The sequence below is a fragment of the Pipistrellus hanaki genome, assembly GCF_964339955.1.
Source record: "Pipistrellus hanaki genome assembly, chromosome: 17".
Taxonomy (NCBI): domain Eukaryota; kingdom Metazoa; phylum Chordata; class Mammalia; order Chiroptera; family Vespertilionidae; genus Pipistrellus; species Pipistrellus hanaki.
Genome location: NC_140519.1, coordinates 18,471,902 through 18,496,624, shown reverse-complemented (window position 1 = coordinate 18,496,624; position 24,723 = coordinate 18,471,902). Strand labels below are relative to the sequence as shown.

General features: G+C 36.9%; 1 protein-coding gene and 1 long non-coding RNA gene across 4 annotated transcripts in view; one reads left to right on the top strand and one right to left on the bottom strand.

Moving 5' to 3' along the window:
• Window positions 1-20,482, top strand: part of MCMDC2 (minichromosome maintenance domain containing 2) — a 32,866-nt gene extending 12,384 nt beyond the window's left edge. For 2 of the 3 annotated variants that reach the window (XM_084864369.1, XM_084864370.1), the window contains 7 exons: window positions 931-1,168; window positions 4,638-4,843; window positions 6,840-7,006; window positions 7,665-7,844; window positions 11,267-11,409; window positions 17,346-17,455; window positions 19,892-20,482. In XM_084864369.1, the coding sequence (XP_084720495.1) occupies window positions 931-1,168; window positions 4,638-4,843; window positions 6,840-7,006; window positions 7,665-7,844; window positions 11,267-11,409; window positions 17,346-17,455; window positions 19,892-20,058 (1,211 nt within the window). In that variant the 3' untranslated portion in view covers window positions 20,059-20,482. Of the gene's footprint in view, window positions 1-930; window positions 1,169-4,637; window positions 4,844-6,839; window positions 7,007-7,664; window positions 7,845-11,266; window positions 11,410-17,345; window positions 17,460-19,891 lie in introns of those variants that run through there. The other variant, XM_084864371.1, reaches the window with a different exon arrangement.
• A 1,530-nt stretch (window positions 20,483-22,012) lies between these two features.
• On the bottom strand, window positions 22,013-24,710 carry LOC311611877. The gene is made up of 4 exons (XR_014793168.1): window positions 24,571-24,710; window positions 22,628-22,736; window positions 22,280-22,349; window positions 22,013-22,159 (listed from the first exon to the last, which is right to left on the bottom strand). It is a non-coding gene; the product is annotated as an uncharacterized lncRNA (long non-coding RNA).
• Window positions 24,711-24,723: the final 13 nt, after the last annotated feature.

The following is a 24,723-nucleotide window of genomic DNA, read 5'->3' as shown; positions in this document are numbered from 1 at the left end:
TAGACTCACCAGGGCACCTGAGCTCTCTGCCTCAGCAGCTTCCCCAACCTCTCCAGGCTTTCCTGCACACATAGGAGCTACATCTCTGAGCCTGCCTCAGCTTCTCCCAGTACACTGTGACTGGCTGGTTAACATGCATTATATCATTTAGACAAAAGAGGCCTCTAGTCAACAGTTACATCAATCATTTTGGCTACAGAAAGGCGCACATACACAGTGTGCCGTGAGATCGCTGTGGCCTCGCACCTGCATATGGTATCTTAGTCTTGAACATTCTGATTAAGGTTCCCATGTGTAGAGTGGCCTTGGCCATCCAACATACTATCAACAAGGCCTCCACACTCTAATTAGCCTTGGCTATTCTGTGACTCTGGCATGGTTCGCACATAGCCCAAGAGAAGGAGAAAGTGACTAGGTTACACATGCACAGTTATTCTTCTAAAACTGACCAATTCAATTAAATCACTGATCTTGTCCAACTTTCAGGAGTTGGACAGAGTGAGGAAGTGGAGGTCTATACTGTTACCATATAGTATAATGCTTTCAAAATACTAGAGAGTATAAATCTGCCCCTTTAACAGCAACAGTTAAATATTTCCCATTCTGTTTTATAGTAAAAAATAGAAGTACAGAAGCAAACACTATCATACAGAAGCCCTGTGATCTGGCTTTGCCCAGATAGGTCTTGAAAGGAATGAAGAATTTGCTTGCGCCCTGCTACCAATCTATGGGGACACTTGGGGTGTCTACTTCCTTTCCTGGAATAGAAATGATAGACCAGAGAGACCTCCAATCATATTATCTATAAGAATTTTAATATGGCATCATTAAAATAACTATAATCTGATGATAATATTTCAGATAAATAAAAGTAGACATAATGTCATTTTCTTGTTTTAAAGCCCTTTTAAACATGTTATTTACTTTCAGTTCCTTCAGGAATTAGCGACAATTTCAGATGTCTCCTCTCTCTGATTTCCAGCTCATGCTGGAAGTTCACAGCAATACTTGCCAATGTCTTTGCATCACACATTGTTCCTCCCGGGACTTACAATTTTCTCAAGCTCTGTTTGCTGATGAGTCTAGTTCAGACAAGAGACTCTAACAAGGAACTGGAAGATTGCCTGGATATTTTAATTATAACAAGTGATACTCTACTTGTAGATAGGTAAAATATGTAACATGAATTTTTTTACATAATAAATTGGTAGCATAAATCTTTTTTTTTTTTATCACAGATTTGCATAAATCTTTTCCAGGAGCATTATTATAAGATAAATATTTAGGACTTACCTGGGCAAAAATTTATAATGGTATATAATATAATAATATATTAAAATAGTTACCAATGAAGTTTAAAACTTTTAAAATATGAATTGGGGTATTTGCTTTCAATGTTTTAAGAATCTAACCATTTAAAGTTTCAATCTATTTCCCCATTCAAACCTTTACAAATAAATGCATCATTCTCAGGCTTCCTTCCTCCCACATTCCCTGCCTTAGTGTTCTGCTTTTGAACTTTGTTTTTATTTTTTTAAATAATCTTCCCTCTGAGAGCCAACAAGCAATTTTCTTATTTTTCTTTAATATTCCGCTCAGTAATACTGACTCACTATACCCAAATAAGGCTTCCAAAAGTGCCCAAATTACTGTTTTGGGAGTATCACTCTAACATTGGAATAAGCCTTTACTTGGGGCTCCTCACTAACAAGTACACCTTTTTAAAAGTTACTTAAATATTCAGAAAGCTAGGAATATGTTTTTTATATTAATATCTTATATACCATTATAAAGAAGAAATCTATAGAATGAATTTAAAATTAAAAGAGCCTCGCTGGTGTTGCTCAGTGGTTGAGCATCAACCTATGAACCAGGAGGGCACATGCCTGGGTTGCAGGCTTGATCCCCAATGTGGGGTGTGTAGGAGGTAGCCAATCAATGATTCTGTCATCATTGATCTTTCTCTCTCTCCCTCTCCCTTTGTCTCTGAAATCAATTTTAAAAACATATTTTTTTAAAATTCAAATAAAAACTTCAAATTGTTTTTACTGAAATTAAATTGCAATATAAATATGGTGCTAACTGCTACAGATTGCACAAATTTAATTTTAATTTGCATTTATTTAATTAGAAATAAATTTCAGCATCATTTAGAGCTTGTCGAATCCTACTATTATTTTTCTATGAAACTCCTTGACCATTTTTCACTTTTCTATTAAGTTTTTATTGCTTTTTTTTTTTAAGGACTTAATTTTTTTCAAATCTTCACAAATCATATCTAATTTTATTTTGATTTTTAGAGAGCATGGAAGAGATAGGGAAAGACAGAGAGGAATATTGATGTGAGAGAAACACTTCGATTGGTTGCCTCCTGCACAAGCCCCAACCAGGGCCAGGGCTGGGATGAGCCTGCAACCAAGGTATGTGCCCTTGACCAAAATTGAATCTGGGACCTTTCGGTCTGCAGAAACAGGCTAGAGCAAGTGGTTTATTTCTTACTGATTGGTGATACCTCTTATAAATTAAAGCCTTTGTCTCTTTTCCTTTTGTCATTAACCTTTGACTTTTCCTGTGGCATTTGAGGCTGTGTAAGAGATTTGTTTTTTTTGTTTGTTTGTTTTATTGTGTTTTTAGGTAACATTTATATATAGTGAAATAATCAGATCTTAAATATACAATTTGATGAATTTTGACAAATACATATACTCCTATAGCCATCACCACAGTTAGATATAGAACATTTCCATCACCTCAGAAAGTTCTTTCACTCCTTCCACAGTGCCTATATCCATAGGTGATTCCTATCACAATAGATTAATTTCTTGTTCTTGAACTTCATATAAGTAAAATCATACAGTGCATACTTTTGTGTCTAGTCTCTTTCACTCAACATGTTTTTGATATTGACCCAATTGTGTGTATAACAGTTTATTGTTTTTATTGGTTCCATTATATGACTATACCAGAATTTGCTTATTCAGTCTTCTGGTGGTGTAGATTTAGGTTTTGCATGTTTTATTATAATGATTAAAGCTGCTGTAATCATTCTTGCACAAGTCTTTCTATGGACATGTGTTTTCATTATTTTTGATAAATACTAAAGAGTGGAAATGCTGTGTTATAAGATAGATGTATATTTACCTTTATAAGACAGTGCCATTTTTCTAAAGTGTTTGTACAATGTAAGGTTACAGTTGTTCCTATTCTTATCACTGAATCTCATCTTTGATGTTCCTATCTCTCCCTTTCCCTTCTTCTCTGGTGTTGTCAGTCTTTCTCAATTTAACCATTCTAATGGATATGAAATAGTATCTCATTATAATTCTAATTTGCCTTTCCCTGACGACTACTGATTGAGTTCTTTTTCATGTGCGTATTGGCTAGTCTTATATACTTTTACGAAGTGTCTGTTCATCTCTTCTCGGCCTTTTGGCTAAGATCAAGTGAGGAAGTTTCTGTTCAAGTTCTTTGCTCACTTTTAAATTGGGTTGTTTTGGATCTGCTTCCTTTGTCTTATGTGTGTATCGTGAACTGTTTCTCCCAGTCTAAAACTTAAATATCTTTGATAAACAGACTTTTTAGTTTTGATGAAATCAAATTTATTACTTTCTTATTGTTTATGTTTTGTCGGTTCTGTTTAAAAAGTGTTTGCAACCCCAAGCTCATGATTATATTATTTTATGTTTTCTTCTAGAAGCATTGTAGAATACTTTGACTTTTACAGAGAGAGGAAGGGACAGGGCGAAAGAGAAACACCTGTGCCATCAATTGGCTGCCTCCTAGCATGCACCTTACTAGGGATCAAGCTCTCACCCTTTTGGTGCAAGGGAGGACACCCAACCAACTGAGCCACACTGGCTGGAGCTAGTTTTTATTCTTACATTAGGTCTGTTATCTATTGCAAATTAATTTTTGTATATGGTTTGAGGTAGGAGTCAAGGTTAATGTTTTTGCTCTATATTTCTCTAATTTTTATATACCATTTTTTTTGGAAAGACTTTTCTCCCACTGTTGAATTGCTTTGGTGCCATTGAACTGGATATAAACTAGTTATAATATTGAATTGGGTATAAATCATTTTGTTACCTGACAGGGACCAGCCTGGAGCAGGTCTGCTTCAGACCAGCCTGTATAGTATATATTTACTTAGTGTAGGAAAGATTTCACAACACTACTCCAAGTGATTTTGACAGTACGTTTATTAAAGTTGGGGACAGTGAAACAAAGGAAGGTTTTGGGATAGAAGACACAGTGGGAGAGCCTAGGTGGTGCCCTGCTTTGGTTCCCTAGAAGTGAGTCAAATCAGAGCTGTTGTTAGCTCATTGGGAAGTAAAGGCCTCAGTTACAGAAGTTAGCCAAGGCAGGGTTCCTTTTAGCTCACTGTAAAGTCAGAGGAAAAGAGGGCCTTCGAACCCAGCCAGTGTGGGAGATCACAGTTCGATTTTGGGTCAGGGCATATACCTGGGTTTCCGCTGGAGGCAGCCAATCAATGATTCTCTCTCATCATTGATGTTTCTGTTTCTTTCTCTCCCTTCCTCTCTGAAATCAAGTTAAATTTGATTGTGTAGCTGTTACACATTATGATTTCTGAAAACCAAATATTAAATAATAGTAATGAATAATTTATTTTTCCCTAGGCTTTTGAATTATAGTATAAACCTCGTGCCCCGTGGTATACGTCATCCAGTCTCTACTGAAATTTTTCCTACTCTATTCAGGAATAATTATGGAACTGGTGCGGTTAGCATTCAAGCTGGCAGTGCTTTGTTAGCTAAAGGTGGTATCTGCTTTATAGGAGACTTGTCTTCATACAAAAAAGATAAACTTGAACAGCTTCAATCAGGTAAACATTTTTTTCTTTTTTTCTTTTTTTAATATATTTTATTGACTTTTTACAGAGAGGAAGGGTGAGAGATAGAGAGCTAGAAACGTCGATGAGAGAGAAACATCAACCAGCTGCCTCTTGCACACCCCCTAACCGCGGTTGTGCCCGCAACCAATGTACATGCCCTTGACCGGAATCAAACTTGGGACCTTTCAGTCTGCAGACCGACGCTCTACCACTGAGCCAAACTGGTTTCGGCAGGTAAACATTTTTTTCAAATTAATTTTCACCTGTTTAACTTATAGTCTCATCATTGTCAAGTAGTTACTTAACAGTTAAGAGTGTATTATACTTGTTTTAGACACTGAGAATTATACTAAGTGGCAGTTTTCATTTAATCTTTATAAATAAAAATAGAAAATTTTAATGAGCAAATGCCTTTGCTCACAGTTTGTATTGAAACAGATTTATTTCCTTTTCTTATCTGATTGCATTAGGTAGGACTTATAATATGATATTGAAAAGCAGTAGTAAGAAGGGACACCTTTGTCTTGTTCCTGGTCTTAGCAAGAAAGCTTTGTTTCTCACCAAATATGATGGGAAATCTAACTATGATACCTGCAATAGTTTTTTGTAGATGTTCTCTTTCAAGTTGAAGGAGTTCCCTCTATTCCTAATCTATTGAGAATTGGTTTTTAATGAATGAGAGTTGGATTTTATCAAATACTTTTCCACATCAATTGATGTAATAATTTGATTTTTCTTCTTTAGCCTGTTGATATTATGAATTACATTACTTGATTTTCAAATGTTGAACCAGCTTTGCATACCTAGAATGAAGCCCACCTGGCTGTGGTGTATCATTTATTTTTGTTAATCCTCACCTAAGGAGATATATATTTGTTGTTAATCCTCACCCAAGGATATTTTTCCATTGATTTTAAAAATATATATTTTTATTGATTTCAGAGAGGAAGGGAGAGAAAGAGAGAGATAGAAACATCAATGATGAAAGAGAATCATTGTTTGGCTGCCTCCTGCATGTCTTCCACTGGGGACTGAGCCTGCATCTGGGGCATGTGCCCTCAACTGGAATCAAACCCAGTACCCTTCAGTTCACAGGCCGATGCTCTATCCACTGAGCTAGGGCTCCATTGATTTTTAGAGAGAGTAGAAAGGAGAGGGAGAGACAAAGAGAGATATCGATGTGAGAGACATATCGATTGGTTGCCCTCTGCGTACACCCCAATCAGGACCAGGGAACCTGCAACCAAGGTATGTGCCCTTGACCAGAATCAAATCTTGGACCCTTCAATTAATGGGCTGATGCTCTATCCATTGACCCAAACCGGCTAGGGCTATACATTAAGCTGACTGGACGTCCTGCTTTTGGCGGGACAGTCCTGATTTTTGAACAATTTGTTCCGCGTCCCACGGCATTTTAAAAAAGTCCAAAAGATTTAAAAGAATCTTTCAAAAAATCGGGACTTTTTTAAAACGCCACAGAACATGGGACAAATTGTTCAAAATTGGGACTGTCCCGCCAAAAGTGGGACGTCTGGTCACCTTACAATTTTTTAAAATATATTTTTATTGATTTCAGAGAGTAAGGAAGAGGAAGAGAGAAACATCCATGATGAGAAAGAATCATGGATTGGCTGCCTCCGGCAAGTCCCCCCACTGGGGATCGAGCCCACAACCCAGGCATGTGCTCTTGTCAGGAATAGAATCTGGGACCTTTCAGTCCGCAGGCAAATGCTCTATCCACTGAGCCAAACCAGCTAGGGCCATATATAATTTTTTAAAAATGTATTCAACTGTGATGGACACTTGGGCTGTTGTTAATTTGGGACTATTGTGAATAATGTTATGAACATTATTATACAACTATCTGTATAATAATGCAAAACAATCTAATTTGCTTGTATCTATACTATATAACAATGTTTTTTATTGATTTGTACATATATAGACCAAAATGAACTTAATAAATGGGTAATGTCTTTTGACTTAGTTATGGAAAGCAGAAGCATTACAGTATACATCCCAGGAAAGAAGTTTGGGGATGATACCAATCAACAAACCACCTTTCCCATTCAGTGCAGTTTTTGGTCTTTCGTTGATATGGATTCATCTTCAAGGAAAAATATGCAGAAAACCAATACTCTAATTGGCCAGATGGTAAGATATATGCATATTTTATTATTAGAGGCCTGACGCATGAAATTTGTGCAAGGAGCTCGGCTCTTGGCCCTTACAGCTGCGGCAGTTTACCTCAGCCTTCACAGCCCCAGCTTTGTCCAGAAAGTTGTCCAGAAGGATGTTCAGAAGGTTGTTTGGCTGTCCAGTTTAATTAGCATATTACACTTTTATTATTATAGAGTTCTTGTTCAGGGAATTTAGCAACATATTTTAATCTTAATGTTTTGTTATTATCCCATTTCTATACTTAATTGGGTACTAGCATTAAATAATGACTTAGTGTGAAATTCTTTTATGTTTTTTAGTCATGCCATGCAGATGTCTCTGCTCATTAGAAATTTTTATTTGAATTTAGTGGAGGTTTTGATGAATAATGTAATAATAAGTATTAGAAAATACTTAATAAAGAGCATTTTTTAAAAATTAGCCACCACAAAGTTCTCAGGCTATTCAGGAATTGCTTTAAATAATAATTAGTAATAGCAAATCATAATTATTATAGTTATCAGTATATATCAATAATTTAATATAAGCAAATCATAAATATGTGAATAATTTAAATATTTAAAAATTTATTTCTTAAGTCTTTGTGAAATGCCTGATTAATGATTGCCTTTTATGTTTTTGTTTGATGTAGGATTGTAGCTTGATTCCAGCAAATCTTGTAGAAGTATTTGGATTATTGATTAACTGTAATGAATCATCTCCTTGTCACCAATTTCTTCCTACTGTGCATCATACTTTAAAGAAAGCCATTGATCCTGAAGGGCTGCTTTATTTAGCCTCTAAACAGTTCACAACAGAAGATTTTGAAAAGGTAAAAAGAGAAAAAATGATTACCCGGAATACTTGTGCTAATGTTTCTCAATTTAAATTCAACTCTTTGAGCATGCAGTTTTCTGTTTTTAAGATTCATTTGTTCCAACTTTCTGATAACTTTACAACTTTTTAAGGACTGCATAGAAAATATTTAGGATTATCTCTACTAATAAAGGGGTAATATTCTGATTAGATAGGATGTCTTCCAGACAAAGCCATGGTGGCAGGGGCCAAGGCAGAGGTGATTAGGGGTGATCAGGCCGGCAGGGGAGAGCAATTAGGGGTGATCAGGCTGACAGGGGAGCAGTTAGGGGCATCAAGCAGGCAGGTGAGTGGTTAGGAGCCAGCGGTCCCAGATTGCAAGAGGGTGTCCGACTGCTGGTTTAGGCCCAATCCCGCAGACCTAAATCGGCAGTCGGGCATCCCCCAAGGGGTCCTGGATTGGAGAGAGTGCAGGCCGAGCTGAGATACCCTCCCTCCCCGTGCATTAATTTCATGCACTGAACTCATCTATACTAATAAAAGGGTAATATGCTAATTAGAGCGGATGTCTTCTGGACGTCCTTCAGGTCAAAGCTGCAGGGCTGAGGGCAGGCAACTGTGGTGGCCAGCAGTGGCAGCAGTAGTGGAGTGATGAAGATGGTACCATCCCCTGATGGGCTGATTGCCTCCCACAGAGGGAGGCCAGACTGCAGCTGGGGAGCGGACCTAATTCATCTGTAGGACATTCCCTGAGGGCTCCCAGACTGTGGGGGGTGGGGGGGCAGGCCAGGCTGAAGAAACCTCTCCCCAGTGCATTAGTAGTTAAATAAAAGGACATAGATATTAGCATGCCCATCCTAGATATTATCATGTAGAAGGACTTAGATATTTTAAAAGCTGAGTTTGTTCTTTGCACCACTTTCCAAATCACTATAGCTTAAGGAATCTCAATGAAAAAAGTCAAAATAGAATATTTCTATAGAAAATTATGATGAGAGGCTGTATAGATATATTGTTATTCACATTTTACAGACTATTCAAAGGTATTTTCTTTATATGAGTGCCTTCAGAATTCTGACTTTAGGGAATATCGATCATGACTCACTAGCTCATTTTAATGTCCTGACATGAAAACATTTGTGGCATATTCAGAGAACCTGAGAATAGATGATATAAATTTAGTAATGATTTTCATTGTTATTAAAGATACTCAAATATTTATAAGTGAAACCCCTTTAATAGTAACTATTCAGAAATCTGTCCACAGCAGAGTTAAAGTATCTGAGTAGGATAGATAAAAGGCAGGGAATATTGGGAATTGGGAATGCATGGGTAATTAAATTTTGTTTTCTTATCTGCCTTCCTTATAGGCATATTGCATGAGTAAAATGTTGAAAAGTAAGGTGGGCTTAAAAATGAATTTTGGCATTTGTTCACATAGGTTAGAACAGAAAAAGAACAATATTGATAATACAATAAAGGTCTCTTTGTTTTTAGTATAGAAGAAAAAGTAGTTCGTTTCTAGGAATTAATATAGATACACTAATGACCTGGAGAAGTTTTCTCCCAGTTTTTCTGTGAAAAACAAAACCAAAAATATCTATGGGTTACTTAGTCATGTACTTATTGAATTACATATATGTATGAACCTATTTCTGATTTTTTAAAATTCTCATAGAAACATAAATTTTCTTTTTTAAATATCATTAACTGAGGTATAAATAAGATACATGAAACAATTAAGTGATCATTTATATGCTAAACTGAGTGGCACTGACTATAAGTATTTTAGGGTTTCAGAAAGGAAGATAGCAAATAGAATGTAAGAGTTGGGGACATTTCATAGAGGAGATGAGACTTTGGTAGGGCCTTAAGGAAAGGTAAGATTTAGATGACAGGAAGGATGGGCATGCTAAACAGAAATAAGAATAGGAGCAAAGACATAAGAGTAGAAATGAGTATGCATGGGAAACTATGAGAAGACTTGCCTGCCTGGAGGAAAAATTATATTATGGAGTCACTGGAATTGGGATTTGGCAAGTTTACAAGCCCTGAAAAGCTCAGGCAAAGGAGTTTATAGTTGATTTGTCACTGGAAAGAACAGTTATAGACTTTACTAGTGAAAGTGATTTCCCCAAAAGATAAATCTATCTATCACACTAAACAGATTGGACAGAATATGTTGCGGCCTGGGCGCCCCAGAAGGTGGACTGAGATGGAGCTCAGTGTACCATTGTTTATCAGGGAGTGCTCCTCTATCAATACCCGTGGAAGGGAGAAGAAAGCAGGATTGGATAGAGAGGGAGTCAAGCTGTGATATAGGCCCAAAGATCGCCTTTGCTGGCCCCACAGTGAGCTCTGGAGCTAGAGACCCATCAGAGTTGTCCTTTATAGATATGGGTTTACAACACCCTCCCCACTTCCACCTCAGTGAATCATTTGGTATGGGTTATCCTGAGGCAATCTCTGAAGAAGTTGACATCTAGAGTTCAAATACTGACAGCACTCCCAGAAGCGGGAGCAACAGTCTTTTTCTGAAGGGGATAGAGGTGGCACATGACAGGGCCTCCAAAGGGTAAAACCTAGAAGGGCTACTGACGTAGTGAATTATTAGTATTATCCAGTTCTGGAGGTCCGGAGGGGACTGTGGAGTATAAGGAAAATAAAGAAGACAGGACATATTCAACCCAGGACATATCCAAATCCTTTAAAAAAAAGTTATTTTTAAGATATAAAGATTATAATTAATAGCAACATTTCTATGGTTAATTTTTCTATGAGTTTTAAAAGCAGAAAACAACTAAAATTGTTAAGTCTAGAAATTATGTCATTGAATAAGGACTTATGAAACTGGGAATCACTCAGAAAGAAAAAAAGCATAAAACTCAGAAAATATTGATAATCATGATGAAAACTTATTATCTGCCCAAAATCATACTGAATCTCCAAGGTCCAAATTCATAGTCGTTAACACAATGCCTCCCACATTGCTAGTGTTCAGTTGTTCTTTAACAGAGAGAAAGGGAAGTAAGCAAGCTCTAGGGCCAATGAGGGAAGTTATAAGGAAATAAACTGTCAAAGAATTAAAGCTATTCAAAAGGAATGAGCTTCTGAGAGAAGCCCTCCTAATGAAAGGCTGAGTGAACCTTGATTCCATTAGAAACAAAGACTTAGAAGTCATTCCAATACATTGCACAGAACATTTCCGTACCAAGAGGGAGGAAGAGGTTATTTGGGGTGAACTTTAATATTCTTACAAATATAAGACTCTGATTTAAAATGCTCAATAACTTATCATCCCAGATATTTAATCAATTTCGATGTAGATAGACTATGTAAACTTTAAAAAATAAAATGACAATATACTTTGCATTTTTGTAATATAGATTATATAATAAAGTCTGAGTCTCTTAAATTTTTTTTACACTTTTAATTTAGCTGCTGGCTTTTGCAAAGAATTTGAATGTAGAATTCAGCTTGGAGGCAGAAAGAATGGTTCATGGCTATTATCTAGCAAGTCGCAGAATCAGAACAGATTCTATATGTGGATCAAAACTGTCATCATCTGCATTAAAATATTTGTAGGTATTCACTGTAAAATTTTAAAGCCAGTATTAACTTTTAAATGATGTGCTTAATTAACTTATTTATTTCATTTGGGTCTTTTTGTTTAATTGCTGGTTGGTTGGTTTATAATTTACCTTGTTCCAAGAGAATTTAAGGTGAATTAACAATTCTTTTTGTTATATTGTTACATCATTTGAACCTCCAATTATTTATTTTCACTAAATTAATTTTTATTAGACTCCCTTTATAAGATGTGTCTGAGAAAAGTATATGGATTTCAAATACAAATGATTGTTTTTTAAAATGTGGCTGTTGAAGGACTTAAACATCAGACGGGAAACCATAAAAATACTAGAAGCATCCACAGGCAGCAAAATCTCAGACGTATGCCAAAAGAACTTCTTCACTGATACTACCCCTAGGGCAATGGAAGCTAAAGAGAAAATAAACAAATGGGACTACATCAAAATAAAAAGCTTTTTTACAGCAAAAGAAACCATCAACAAAACAACAAGAAAGCCCACAGTGTGGGAGAACATATTTGCAAATGATACCACTGATAAAGGTTTAATCTCCAACATCTACAAACAGCTTATACAACTAAATAAAAGGAAGATAAATAATCCAATTAAAAAATGGGCAATGGACCTAAATAGAACATTTTCAAAAGAAGACAGAAGGAAGGCCAAAAGGCACATGAAAACATGCTCAAAGTCACTAATTGTCCGAGAGATGCAAATCAAAACAACAATGCGGTACCATCTCACACCTGTCAGAATGGCCAACATCAACAAATCAACAAACGACAAGTGTTGGCGAGGTTGCGGAGAAAAAGGAACCCTCGTGCACTGCTGGTGGGAATGTAGACTGGTGCAACCACTGTGGAGAACAGTGTGGAGTTTCCTCAAAAAACTGAAAATGGAACTCCCATTTGACCCAGTAATCCCACTTCTAGGAATATATCCCAAGAAACTAGAAACACCAATCAGAAAGGATATATGCACCCCTATGTTCATAGCAGCACAATCTACAATAGCCAGAATTTGGAAACAGCCTAAGTGTCCGTCAGCAGATGATTGGATCCAAAAACTTTGGTACATCTACACAATGGAATACTATGCGGCCATAAAAAATAAGGAATTCTCATCATTTGCAGCAAACTGGATGGAACTGGAGAACATCATGCTGAGTGAAATAAGCCAATCAATGAAAGAGAAACACCACATGACCTCACTCATTTGTGGATAACAAAGAGCATTATAAACTGATGAACCAAAAGATAGATATAGAGACAGTAAATCAACAAGTAGACTGTCAAATTACAGCGGGGAGGGGAGGAAGATCTGGGGGAGATAATAGATCAACTGAAGGACTTTTATACATGCATATAAGTATAACCAATGGACACAAAACTCTGGGGAGGGAGGGGATGTGTGGGAGGGAGGGTGGGGGGCAAAAAAAAAAATCAATAAAATATATTAAAAAAAAATAAAAAAATAAAAATATATAAAAAAAAAAAAGATTTTAATCTTCCCTCCATTCTGCCTCAAAACATCTTTAAAAAATACCTTTTTTTTGTTCCTTGAGATCTATCATCTACTACCGTGTTTCCCCGAAAATAAGACATCCTCCGAAAATAAGACCTATTTACAGGTTTCCTTCTGAGTGAAATATAAGGCATCCCCCCGAAAATAAGGCCCCTCCTAGGCTAAACATAAGAGATTTGGTCCACTGATTCTGAAAGAAATGGAGTCACAAGAAATTCACCAGGAAATTCAGGAATTGGATTGTTATGATGATGTTCCAGAAGATGACGACATGATTGTCATTGAATAAATGAGTAAATTCTTGATACTGTAGGATTCACAGTTTGTCTGGTTTGTGTTGACAACTACCATACTACCGTACTGTATACAGGTAATAAATTTCCTTTATTTTCATTTAAAAAAAAAAAAAAATGTGGCTGTTGATATTTGTCAGGGAAAGGAAAATTTTCTGTACCCTTCTTGGTTTTTCTGGCAGGTCTAATAATTAAATTGACATAAAACAGATTAACAAAAGTAAATAACCATATTTGTTTATCTATTCATTTATTTTATAAATAACCATAGTTAATTACATAGTACTTATGGGAATCCCACAACATGAGGGGTTTCAGTGATGGAAAATTAAAATGAGTATTTATGGCATCCTGAATTAAGGATAAGTAAGATACCTTGAAGTTTAATGGGGAAGGAAGGTCACTCACAGGACAATAAGAAGAGCAGATGTTCAGTAATTACGTATTTGCCTGTCCTGAAGATAGGTTGTAAAAAGTTATCTCTGATAATAACTCTTATTATGGGCAAGGCCCCCAAATTTAAATTTCTTAATCACTGTTAACAGTGTTTGTGCATTCTTCCAGAAATTATCCATTCAAATACAAATATGTAATTTAAATATATGAGGTATAATAATATTATACATATTTATTTGAATGTTATATATTTTAGATGACTATGTTATTTAAACATTCATATACATGTATATTACAACATATAAATATGTATTCATATTAATACTCTATTTTTACCCAAATGGAATCATGCATGGTATATATAGTATACTATCACACTATTAGTATGTAAATATTTACCTCATTCTGTTTTAATAGCTGCATTACAGTTTTACTGTGTTGTGATGTGACTGCATCATAGTTTAAACAATTTGATATAGATTAAAGTATAATCTCAAACAAATTATAAAGTAAGACCAGGAGTAAAGTAATCCATTAAATAAATAAATATCTTGTTATAACTGCAGTATAAAATAAGACAAGTGAGGAACTGGCAGGAAATGTCAAGTATGAGTCTATAAAAGATAAATATGTTTAATTTATTCCAATGGTATATTTATCTTCATAGAGCTGAAAAAATGCTGAAGGTAAGACAAAGTAGAAATCAACTGTGATATTTTATTTATTTTTTTTTCTCCCCCCCCTCCCCAAACTGTGATGTTTTAAAATGGTAAACATAATTATATAATGCTTTCCTTTTCTGAAGTAATATTTAAAATACTCAAATCAGTACTCAAAACTTTGAAAGTTCTGTTTTCTCATAATGTTTTTTTCTCTGCAGTAAAAAATGTTTTTTATTTAAACTCAGATAGCCTCAGTTTACTGTATTGATCCAAAAATAAAACAGAGTTAATTTTAATATGATAGCTCTACTTTTTCCCATTGTAGAAATAACCCCCAGGGGTGGAAATGGGGGTTATGAAGTAGCAAAGTAAATGAACCACTAGTCAGAATAATCATAAACTTTTAATTTTTCTCCTACTTAGACCTAATAGGTACCTAATAACACCACCCTTGCTTTTCAAAGAAGTGGGCCTGAACAATACTCTCTTCTCTTTTCCTGAAAGGCTATATACATATTCTGTCCTGGTCAACATTTTTAGAAGGAGCTTGGGTGAGACAGCAGGAACATGATAATCAAATTTCTATATAAACACCTCTGGAGAGCTCTTCACAGGTTTGAATGATGGTCTTAGTCTAAGAAAGAAGAAAATTAATAAGATAAATGTAATGTCCTCAGTTAGATCACAGCTTCCTTAGTACTAGTGAATGGATGGAAAAGGATGATATGGCTTAATATGAAAAAGACTTGAGATTTCATTCTTTTGATGGTTTATATGAGTAAACAATATAACATGGTTGTTAATAATACTGTGATTTGGGTTGCATTAATAGAATATAGTAAGCAAATTAGCATAACCAATGGGCATAGACACTGGGATGGTAAGGGCTTGCCAGGGGTAGGAATGGCTGAAGGGTTGGGTCTATCAGGGGAAAAGGAGACATATGTAACACTTTAGACATAAAAAAAAAAAAGAATATAGTAAGGAAGTGTTAGTTCTGCCTTTCTTCTATTCTGCTAGTCAAATCATACCTATAATAATTCTATACTAAAAAGAAATATTATCTAAATATGCTCACTAGCCAGAATAGTGAAGGGCCTGAACATTATGTCTTATGACATTTTAAAGAAACTAGGGATATTTATCGTGAGAAAATAAAGCATGAGCCAATTAGAAAAGTTGTATTTGAATATTTGAAGAGCTGTCACATTTAAGAAGCATTGGGCTTTTTCTGTAATCCCAGAAGACAGAACTAGGAACCAGTGGGTGGAAATTGCAGTAAACCAGTTTCAGCTCACATTTATATAATCTTTGTGGGTGTCCCAAGATTTTCAATTGCCTTATTTTTGAAATCATAAAACCCCTATGAATTATTATCCCCATTTTATATCTGAATTTCAAAATAATCTCAAAATTAAATAATTTATACACTATCACATAGGTAGTGAATTCTGGAGATTTAGCCCAATTTTTCTGATTCTCAAGTCCAGCAATCATCCTACCTAATAAAAGATAATATGCAAATTAACCATCACTCTGCTTTGCAATTCACGCCCACAAGCCAATCAGAACGCATATGCAAATTAATCCCAACCAAAATGGCTGTGGCCACAGAGGCTTGGGTTTCTCTGGCAACAGAAGCAGCCAAGCTTTCTGCCTGCCCTAGCAGGCCTAAGCCTCCACTCCAGGCTACAAAGTTTCAATTATACAAGATACATAAGTCCCAATTAGAAACGCTGCTGCTGCGGCCATGGAGCAAGCAGGGGGTTTGGCTACAAAGTTTCAATTTTAGAAGGTAAATAAGTTCCAGATACCAGCACCTTTGCTTGGGTTGTCGGAGGGCATGGCTGGCCTGCAAACCACCACAGGCCTCTCCCTCAGGCCACCCCATGTCCCAAGGGAATCCCCATCCTAATCCAGGACACCCTTCAGGGCAAACTAGCTGGCCCCCACCCATGCACCAGGCCTCTATCCTATCTAATAAAAGAGTAATATGCAGATTGACCGTCACTCCAACACACAATATGGCTGCCCCCATGTGGTCAAAGATCCTGTTCCCAATTTTTCACAAGATGGCCACCACAAGATGGTCAGCAGGGGAGGGCAGTTGGGAGGCACCAGGTCTGCAAGGGAGGGCAGTTGGGAGGGACCAGGCCTGCAAGGGAGAGCAATTGGAGGCAATCAACCCTGCAGGGGAGGGCAGTTAGGGGTGACTAGGCTGGCAGAGGAGGGAAGTTGGGGGCAAACAGGCTGGCAGGAGAGCAGTTAGACATCAATCAGGCTGGCATGGGAGTGGTTAGGGAGTGATCAGGCTGGCAGGCAGAAGTGGTTAGGGGCAATCAGGCAGGCAGGTGAGCGGTTGGGAGCCAGCAGTCCCAGATTGGAGACTGTGCAGGCTGGGCTGAGGAACACTCCACTCCCCCCTCATGCACAAATTTCATGCAATGGGCCTCTAGTAATAACAATAAGCCAGGGTAGAAATAAGTCAAGATACTTGCTTGTTATAGAATAGTCTGTTCATCTTGGTAGGAAAAAATGCTTTGGAAAGAAACTAAAAATTTTTTTGAGATATATTTTTTATTGATTTCAGAGAAGAAGGGAGAGGGAGAGAGAAATAAAAACATCAATGACGATAATCATTGATTGGCTACCTCCTGCACATCCCCTACTGGGACCAAACCCACAACCCAGGCAGGTGCCCTTGAACGGAATCAAACCTGGGACCCTTCATTTCGGTCTATCCACTGAGCAAAACCAGCTGGGGCCTACATTTTTTTAAAAAGAAAGAATATGTTAATTTTTAATGTGTGGCTTATGGTCACATATATCTTGGTTTGTTTCTGCCTAAATATATATCATCTTTATATAACCCTGTTTCCCCGAAAATAAGACAGTGTCTTATATTAATTTTTTCTCCCAAAGTTGCGCTATGTCTTATTTTCAGGGGATGTCTTATCTTTCCATGTGCTAGGTCTTATTTTCGGAGGATGTCTTATTTTCGGGAAAACACGGGTATCAACATATTTTGATTGGCTTCAATTTTCTTTTGTAGAATTTCCCTATCTGAAGCCCATGCTCGACTAAACATAAGGAATAAAGTGCTTAAAGAAGATGTACTAATTGCAGTCTTATTATTTGAAACATCTCTCACATTGAAATATGGTAACCTTTTAAATTATTAATGATGAGCATGAATAATTATATTTAAACAAATATTTTACTGTTAAATTAAAATGTTATATTTCAAATATTTTACAGATTAATAAATTTCTATTAGGTAAAGCCTTTTTAAATTTGAACATTTACTAATTGCTTATAGCAGTATCATTATCTGATAAGTTCCTTATTATGCATAATTGTTTCTGTACTTGAACTTTTGCATTATTTAAATAATTCTAGAAAAATGTACTTAATGCAATACATGAAATGATTTTAAATTTATCTTCCTTTTAATATAACATGCAGCATTAAATAATCATGCAATCCCCCCAGTGGAATTTGGCACATAGCCAAAGAAAATGTGATTATCGGCTAAAAACCGGTTTGGCTCAGTGGATAGAGCATTGGCCTGCGGACTGAAAGGTCCCAGGTTTGATTCCTTCCGGTCAAGGGCATGTACCTTGGTTGCAGGCACATTCCCAGTAGGAGGTATGCAAGAGGCAGCTGATCGATGTTTCTCTCTCATCGATGTTTCTAACTCTCTATCCCTCTCTCTTCCTCTCTAAAAAAATCAATAAAAAATATTTATTTTTATTTTTAATTTGCCACATTCATCAATGGATACTTAAGTTGCTCTCTACCTTTGGCTATTGTAAATAATGCTGCTATGAACATAAGTACACAAATATTTGAGACCTTGCTTCCAATTCCTTTGGGTATATACCCAAAAGGAAATTGTTGGATTATATAGCAACTGTATTTATTTTTATGAACTGTCATACTGTTTTCTATAAAGATTGCATTGTTTCACATTCCCACCGTGCACAAGAGTTCCAATTTCTTTTTAAAAAATGTTTTTTATTTTTAGAGAGAGGGGAAAGGAGAGGGAGATATAGAAACATCAACATCAATAAGCTGCCTCTTGAGCAACCCCAGCTGGGGATGGAGCCTGCAACCCAAGCATTTGCCTTCACCAGAATGGAATCAGCAACCTCCCTGTGCTTACGTAGATGTTCAACCACTGGGCCACACCAGCCAGGCTTTTTGTTTCTGATAGTAGCCATCCTTATAGGTATGACATGGTGTAACATTATGGCTTGATTTACATTTTTATTTTTATTATTTTTTAATCCTCAATGGAGGATATTTTACATTAATTTTTAGAGAGAGTGGAAGGGATAAAGGAGAGAAACATTAGTGTGAGAGAGACACATTGATTGGTTGACTTCCACACACGCTGACCAGCGCTGGGGATCAAACCTGCAACAGAGGTATGTGTCCTTGATGGGGAATCAAACCAGTCAAGGGTTGACACTCGAACCACTTAGCAGACTGGCAGGGGCTCCATTTTTGTAATTAGTGAGAGGGGAAGGGAGAGGGAGATATAGAAACATCAACATCAATAAGCTGCCTCTTGAGCAACCCCATCTTTTTATGTGCTTATTGACCATTTGTGTATCTTTGGAGAAATGTGTTGCCTTTTCTTTTGAAGTCTACCAATTTTTTATTTCAATGTGGTCTAATTTCTTTTGTTGCCTGTGCTTTTGGTGTTGTCCTAGAATACATTGCTGAATCAGTTATTAAGCATTTCCTCAATGATGTTTTCTTAGGGTTTTGCAGTTTTAGTTCTTATATTTAGGCCTTGGACTTATTTTTTAAATATATTTTATTGATTTTTCACAGAGAGGAAGAGAGAGGGATAGAGAGTTAGAGAATCATCGACCAGCTGCCTCCTGCACACCCCCCACTGGGGATGTGCCCTCAACCAAGGTACATGCCCTTGACCGGAATCGAACCCGGGACCCTTCAGTCCGCAGGCCGACGCTCTATCCACTGAGCCAAACCTGAGTCGGCCGGCCTTGGATTTATTGTTAATTTTGTATATGTAAGGGAAGGGACCAACTTCATTCTTTTGCAAGTGGATATAATTTTCCCAGCACCATTTGCTGGAATGCCTGTCCTTTCCCTATTGAATCCTTATTGAAAATAATTTAATGATATATATGTGAGGATATTTCTAGACTCCTATTCTATTGCATAGGTTTGTCTTTGTTAACAGTTCTTAATAATTGCAAAATGTACAATGATGTCTTTATCCTCAACTTTTATCAAATATAGTATTTCCCTACCTTCTAATACCTCATCTATTTACATAACCAGTCAGCTTCAAAAGTGGAATGACTAGTGCAATATAAGGCAAATTTCTAGTTTCCAAAATTTAAAATGTAAACATGTCTTCCATTGGCCCTGGTACCAGTGTGTAAATTTACTGAACATTAACTGGGTCTCAAAAAAGTCAGATTCAAGTGATTATTGAAATACCCTATTAAATAGGTCAGAACTTATAAAACTATTTTGTTGAAAATGTTATTTCATTTTTAGCATTTTAAGTAGTTATTTCCAATTTGTGCTTTTTTCCTTCTTCCCTTCTTCTCTTAGGGGCTACTGCATTTTGTGTTGCTCCAAATGCAGTATTTCCATTCGAACTATATAATGAAGAATATTTAGAACAAAGGGATATCTATCTGACTCAGTGCCAGCAACAGCTTCTACAGTTTATTGCCACATATGGACCTGGGACAGCTGTTTTCGCTAGTGATGAATAGGCAATCTGAGGAAAATTCTCCTCATTCCTACTTCAGCAGTAGAAAAAGTGTGATATTGAAGTAACACTTCAGGTAATATTGTGTATAGGAGTATTTTAGAATGCCACCTTAAAAATATAAAATATGCTCTTTTGAAATTGCTAATAGAATAAACACTAATTCAAATCTCAAAGCCAACAAGCAGAAATTTAAAACTTAGGAGAATCTTTTAAAAAACAAAGAAAACAACTCTGGCTAGCCCAACATACCAGTGGACAACAGATAAAATACTGAATGTTTCAAGTTAAGCAATGTAAAAATAATGGTAACTTTTATGTAGTTCCCTCCATTTGTCACAAGATGGCAATAGCACTTTAGAATACCTACAGATTGGTTTTCTCTTGCACTTGAGAACTGATACCTTGAGTAAATTAATTTATATAACCAGAAGTCTCAAATGTAAGGACTTTTTGCTTTACTAAATATTGACATGTCCACCACATATAGTTTAAAGGAGTCAGGAAAAGCCTTAAAATGTTTCCATTTTTTAATAAGCCAGGTTAAACATAAAAAAAGGAATTTTAAGTCAAATTAAGCAGTAATTGGCTGTTTAAACCTAATTGGTTATATGGTACCAGAAGGCAAAGAAACAAACCGTCTTCATTTTGAGAGGGCAGATACCTTCTCTGAAAAAAGAAACCATGAGAAAATATACTTCTTATAAAATCCCCAAATCCTTTTCATTTTTCAGAACTTTAATTTTTACTCACTGAAGTCACCTGAAATTTGCCACCTTATTAACCAAGATTATCACCATACATATTCTTTAGAAATTGGTCCAAGTTTAACCATAAAGTGGACAGCTCTCCTTCTAAATAGGACTTGGACAAACCATTCACTATTTCCTACTCATTTGACAATACTGAATATCCACTGGTGCCAATTTTCAGAAGGCAGTCATTTTAAAATGTACTACAATCCTATACTGTCATGACTTTATTTTTCTGGTTCTGATATGGCCAAATATTTTATAAAACTTAAAACCCACAAAATTCAATTATCTGACAGCTGAATCATTTTCAAATGTTCTCTTCTGCAGTGATTATAAATGTTGCTGTATACATTTTGTACTATTTTCCTTCCCATGAAATTATAATTCTAATTAAAAACAAGGTATTACAATGAGACTTAATAGAGGAAAATAAGACAAATTTTCACCTATTTCATTCTTATAATTTTCATAAATTCTAAAGTCCTCGGAAGACTGGACTGCCCACCCACCGTTTACTTAATTACTTGTGCTAGGATTGTGATTACTTTTTCTAATAATTTGATAAAAGCAAATTAAAACTTATAGGTTACAGGTGAAGCTTAGTTGTGAGGGGCAATTCATTAGGGAGTTTCCCACTATACTTGTCCTCCTTATCCATGGGGTATATTCCAGGATCCCACTTGGGTACCCTGAAAGCATGAATAGTAGCAAACTTTTTCCTATATATACCTGTAATAAAGCTTAATGAGGCACAATAACAGGTCTAATAGCTACTAACCTGCAATGTACTGGATAAAAGATTCTCACTCTTTAGAACTGCTTGCAATTGTAAAACTTAGGAATTACTTCTGGATTTTTCCATGTAACCCTTTTAGACTGTGGGTAACTGAGGCAATGGATAACAGGATTGTATCATTTCAGATAAACGGGTTCTGAAGGGAGGTCCTCTAGTACAGAGGTTAGGGCCTCTCCAGATACCCCTAAGGCAAGAAAGGCTGCAAAAACTGGGGGTTCTGGAAATCTCCCCAGTTGCCTGCCACCTGAAGGAGAATCACTTTCCACAAATAAGTGGGTTAACATACTATTCCTCAAGTATGTAAAAAACAAGTCTGACTAATTAATGACTATGAGAATGGAGCGGTTTAAAGGACTTGATGTTTTAAACAGGTTTTAACGCCCATCAATTAAAAGTATTCAAACATGTGTTTTCTATATAACTTTATTGTGATTTTTTAATATAATTTTATTGATCATTGTTAAATAAAATATTACTTTTCATAATTTGCTTCAGTTCTTATCTTCTTGACCAATTCTTTTGTTTTTTTCTTCCAAAAATGTCACAGGCCACACCTGGAAAAAAAACCAGAAACCAATAGTAAAAATTGTTTTGTACCTAACAGGGCAACTAACAGGAAATGGTCCCAGCCCTTTTTAATTATCAATAGATGCCCGACAATCGTAATTGCTTACCTGAGGCAATGAAGAATTTTAAAACACCACAGCTAAGAACTTGTCCATTCACTTGCAGTTACCTATATTGCTGAAAAGAACATTTCACTGATTTTAGTAAAAAAAAAAGAAAAATGAATTATAGCTGAATTCACATAATCTCAATATAGTTAACTGGCAACTCAGTCATAAATTATTTCTTCAAAGAAACCATCAGCTGGGTAAACGGCAAAAATAATTTAAGTCATCATTGTGCCAGTTATTAAACCTTTCTATGTCAAAAAAATGTATCAAACACTTTTTGCTGTGCTTCAGAACAATACCACATTAAAAAAAACAAACCCACAATTTAACAGTAACCCTTGGTACCTTGTTACATGCAGTTGTGCTTCCTGGAGGTTTAGTCATCCTTTGTTATGTTTCTGGAAAACATTCATAATAACCTTGATTCATCTTCAACTCATAGGCTCTGCTGCATCTGTAAATTAATATTTTTGGGTAAATTTTTATTTGTACTTGCATTTTTGGCATCCTATATGCAGGAATGGTCCTGTTCTAGTGTGGTCCCCCCCTCCCCCCGCCCTTATCATGAACCATAACATAACCATAGTTTTAAAAAAAAATTAAAAATTCCTGACCAACTTAAAAAAAACAACACTAATATTGAGACCATGTAGTAGAATTTCTATTTGCTGTTCAACACATCTCTAACGGGACTCAAGAATGTACTTGCTGCTTAATTCTACCTTTTTGGTAGTTAAAACTGACCAATTTAAAATTTAATTTCTACAATGATTTGAGAATGTGTTAGTCCTTCTGCCTGATTACAGACCTTAATTCCAAGCTGCAAATGGGATCATTAGCAGGGGTGGGAAAAATAGGTATATTTATATTCTTTACTGTGGCAGTATTGATTTTAAGACATGATGGTGTTAATGAGTACCCAAGCCATTGCTTTTCTGTCTCAGAGTTTGACAAGGATAAGATGAGCCAGGTTAAAGGTCAGATATATTAAATCAAGTGTGGCAGACCTCCAACTAAAAGCATTACAATGGCAAATCTGATCTGGTTTTAGAGCAGTTAAATTTTGTCGGCATCATTATTGGACACAGTTCTGCAGAATTAAGTCCCAAGTTGCCTGGAAAATCACTGAGGCACAGCAAAGGGCACGGCTAGGGCCACAGATCATGTCCTAGCAGAGGATAAATCGTTGAACCAGACAGCTATTGGAAATGATTTATGAAAGCACATGAAATGTTGGGCCCTGCAAAACAATCTATCATTTTCAAGTCTTAAAATGCTGAAACATTTCACATAATCAATACTGGGAATAGACTATTGGTTATGAATTATGACTCGGGAAATTTCAGTTTAATAAATGATGCATAGGAACTATCAACTACACGGTCTCAATAAGGATAACACCAAATAGAAACTACTTTAAGCCACCAGATTTGTCCTGTTAAGATTGTTCTGGGTGCAACAATGAATTTTAAATTTGAGGAGAGGAAAAATAAACCACATTGACAACTACACTGGGTCCTACCGATGAGATATCATTTATAACTCACTTTTCTTCAACAGGCAACACGGTCTCCTAGCCGTTGGCCAGTTTCTGTACCACGTGCAGACACAGACATCCTAAGTAAACGCCAGGCGTTTAAGGCCTGAGGCTCCCCTGTATGGTCCACATTGTTCTCCTGCTTCAGTGCCCATTTTTACGTTCTACTTAGAAATGAACATCCAGAACAAACGCCTAAGTAGCTCCACTGTGTCCGAACCATAACCGTTAATGTCAATAGGTAAACTGTGCTCTTAACATTTTAAAGAAATTTACAGATGACAAGGGTCGTAACATCTAAGAGAAGAATCCCTCCCGCCAAGGCTGTGCCGCCGGTTACAGAGACGCGACACCTCCCAGGCCGCACGCGTGGAAACGCAGCTTCACCAGGGACACCGACTACAGGGGCCCACTGGCCGCACCTTCCCGCCGCCTTCCCTGTGGATCCAGCTGAGCCACAGGCCTCGTTTCTGAGCTGAGGACAGTCGAAACCGGCGTTGGCTAAGAGAAGGGTCCGTTAAAACCCGCAGGCGGTTGTTACTCACAAAACGCGACTGAGCAGATGTCGTGGAAGAAAGCTCGTAGCCGCGTCAACTGGGGGCGAGGGCAGAGGCTGCGCAGACCCGGCGAGGGACGGAGGCCCCGGGAGCGAGACCCAAGAGCTGCAGGCCCCGAGGCGGCTGTGGGCTGCCACGAGGGCTCGGCTTCCCCGCGGAAAGAGAGGAGGGACTGAGATCGCTGAGACTCCCACCTGGAAAGGCCTGGCGACGCGCCCGCGGGCGCTGCCCCCCGGCCGCCAACAACCTCATGGCCGGCGGCGAGCCGCGTGGGATCATCCGTTCGCCGCCGACGGAAAAGGAAGTGGGTGGCCGCGGAGGGCTCTAAGGCAACCCAATGGCCCCGC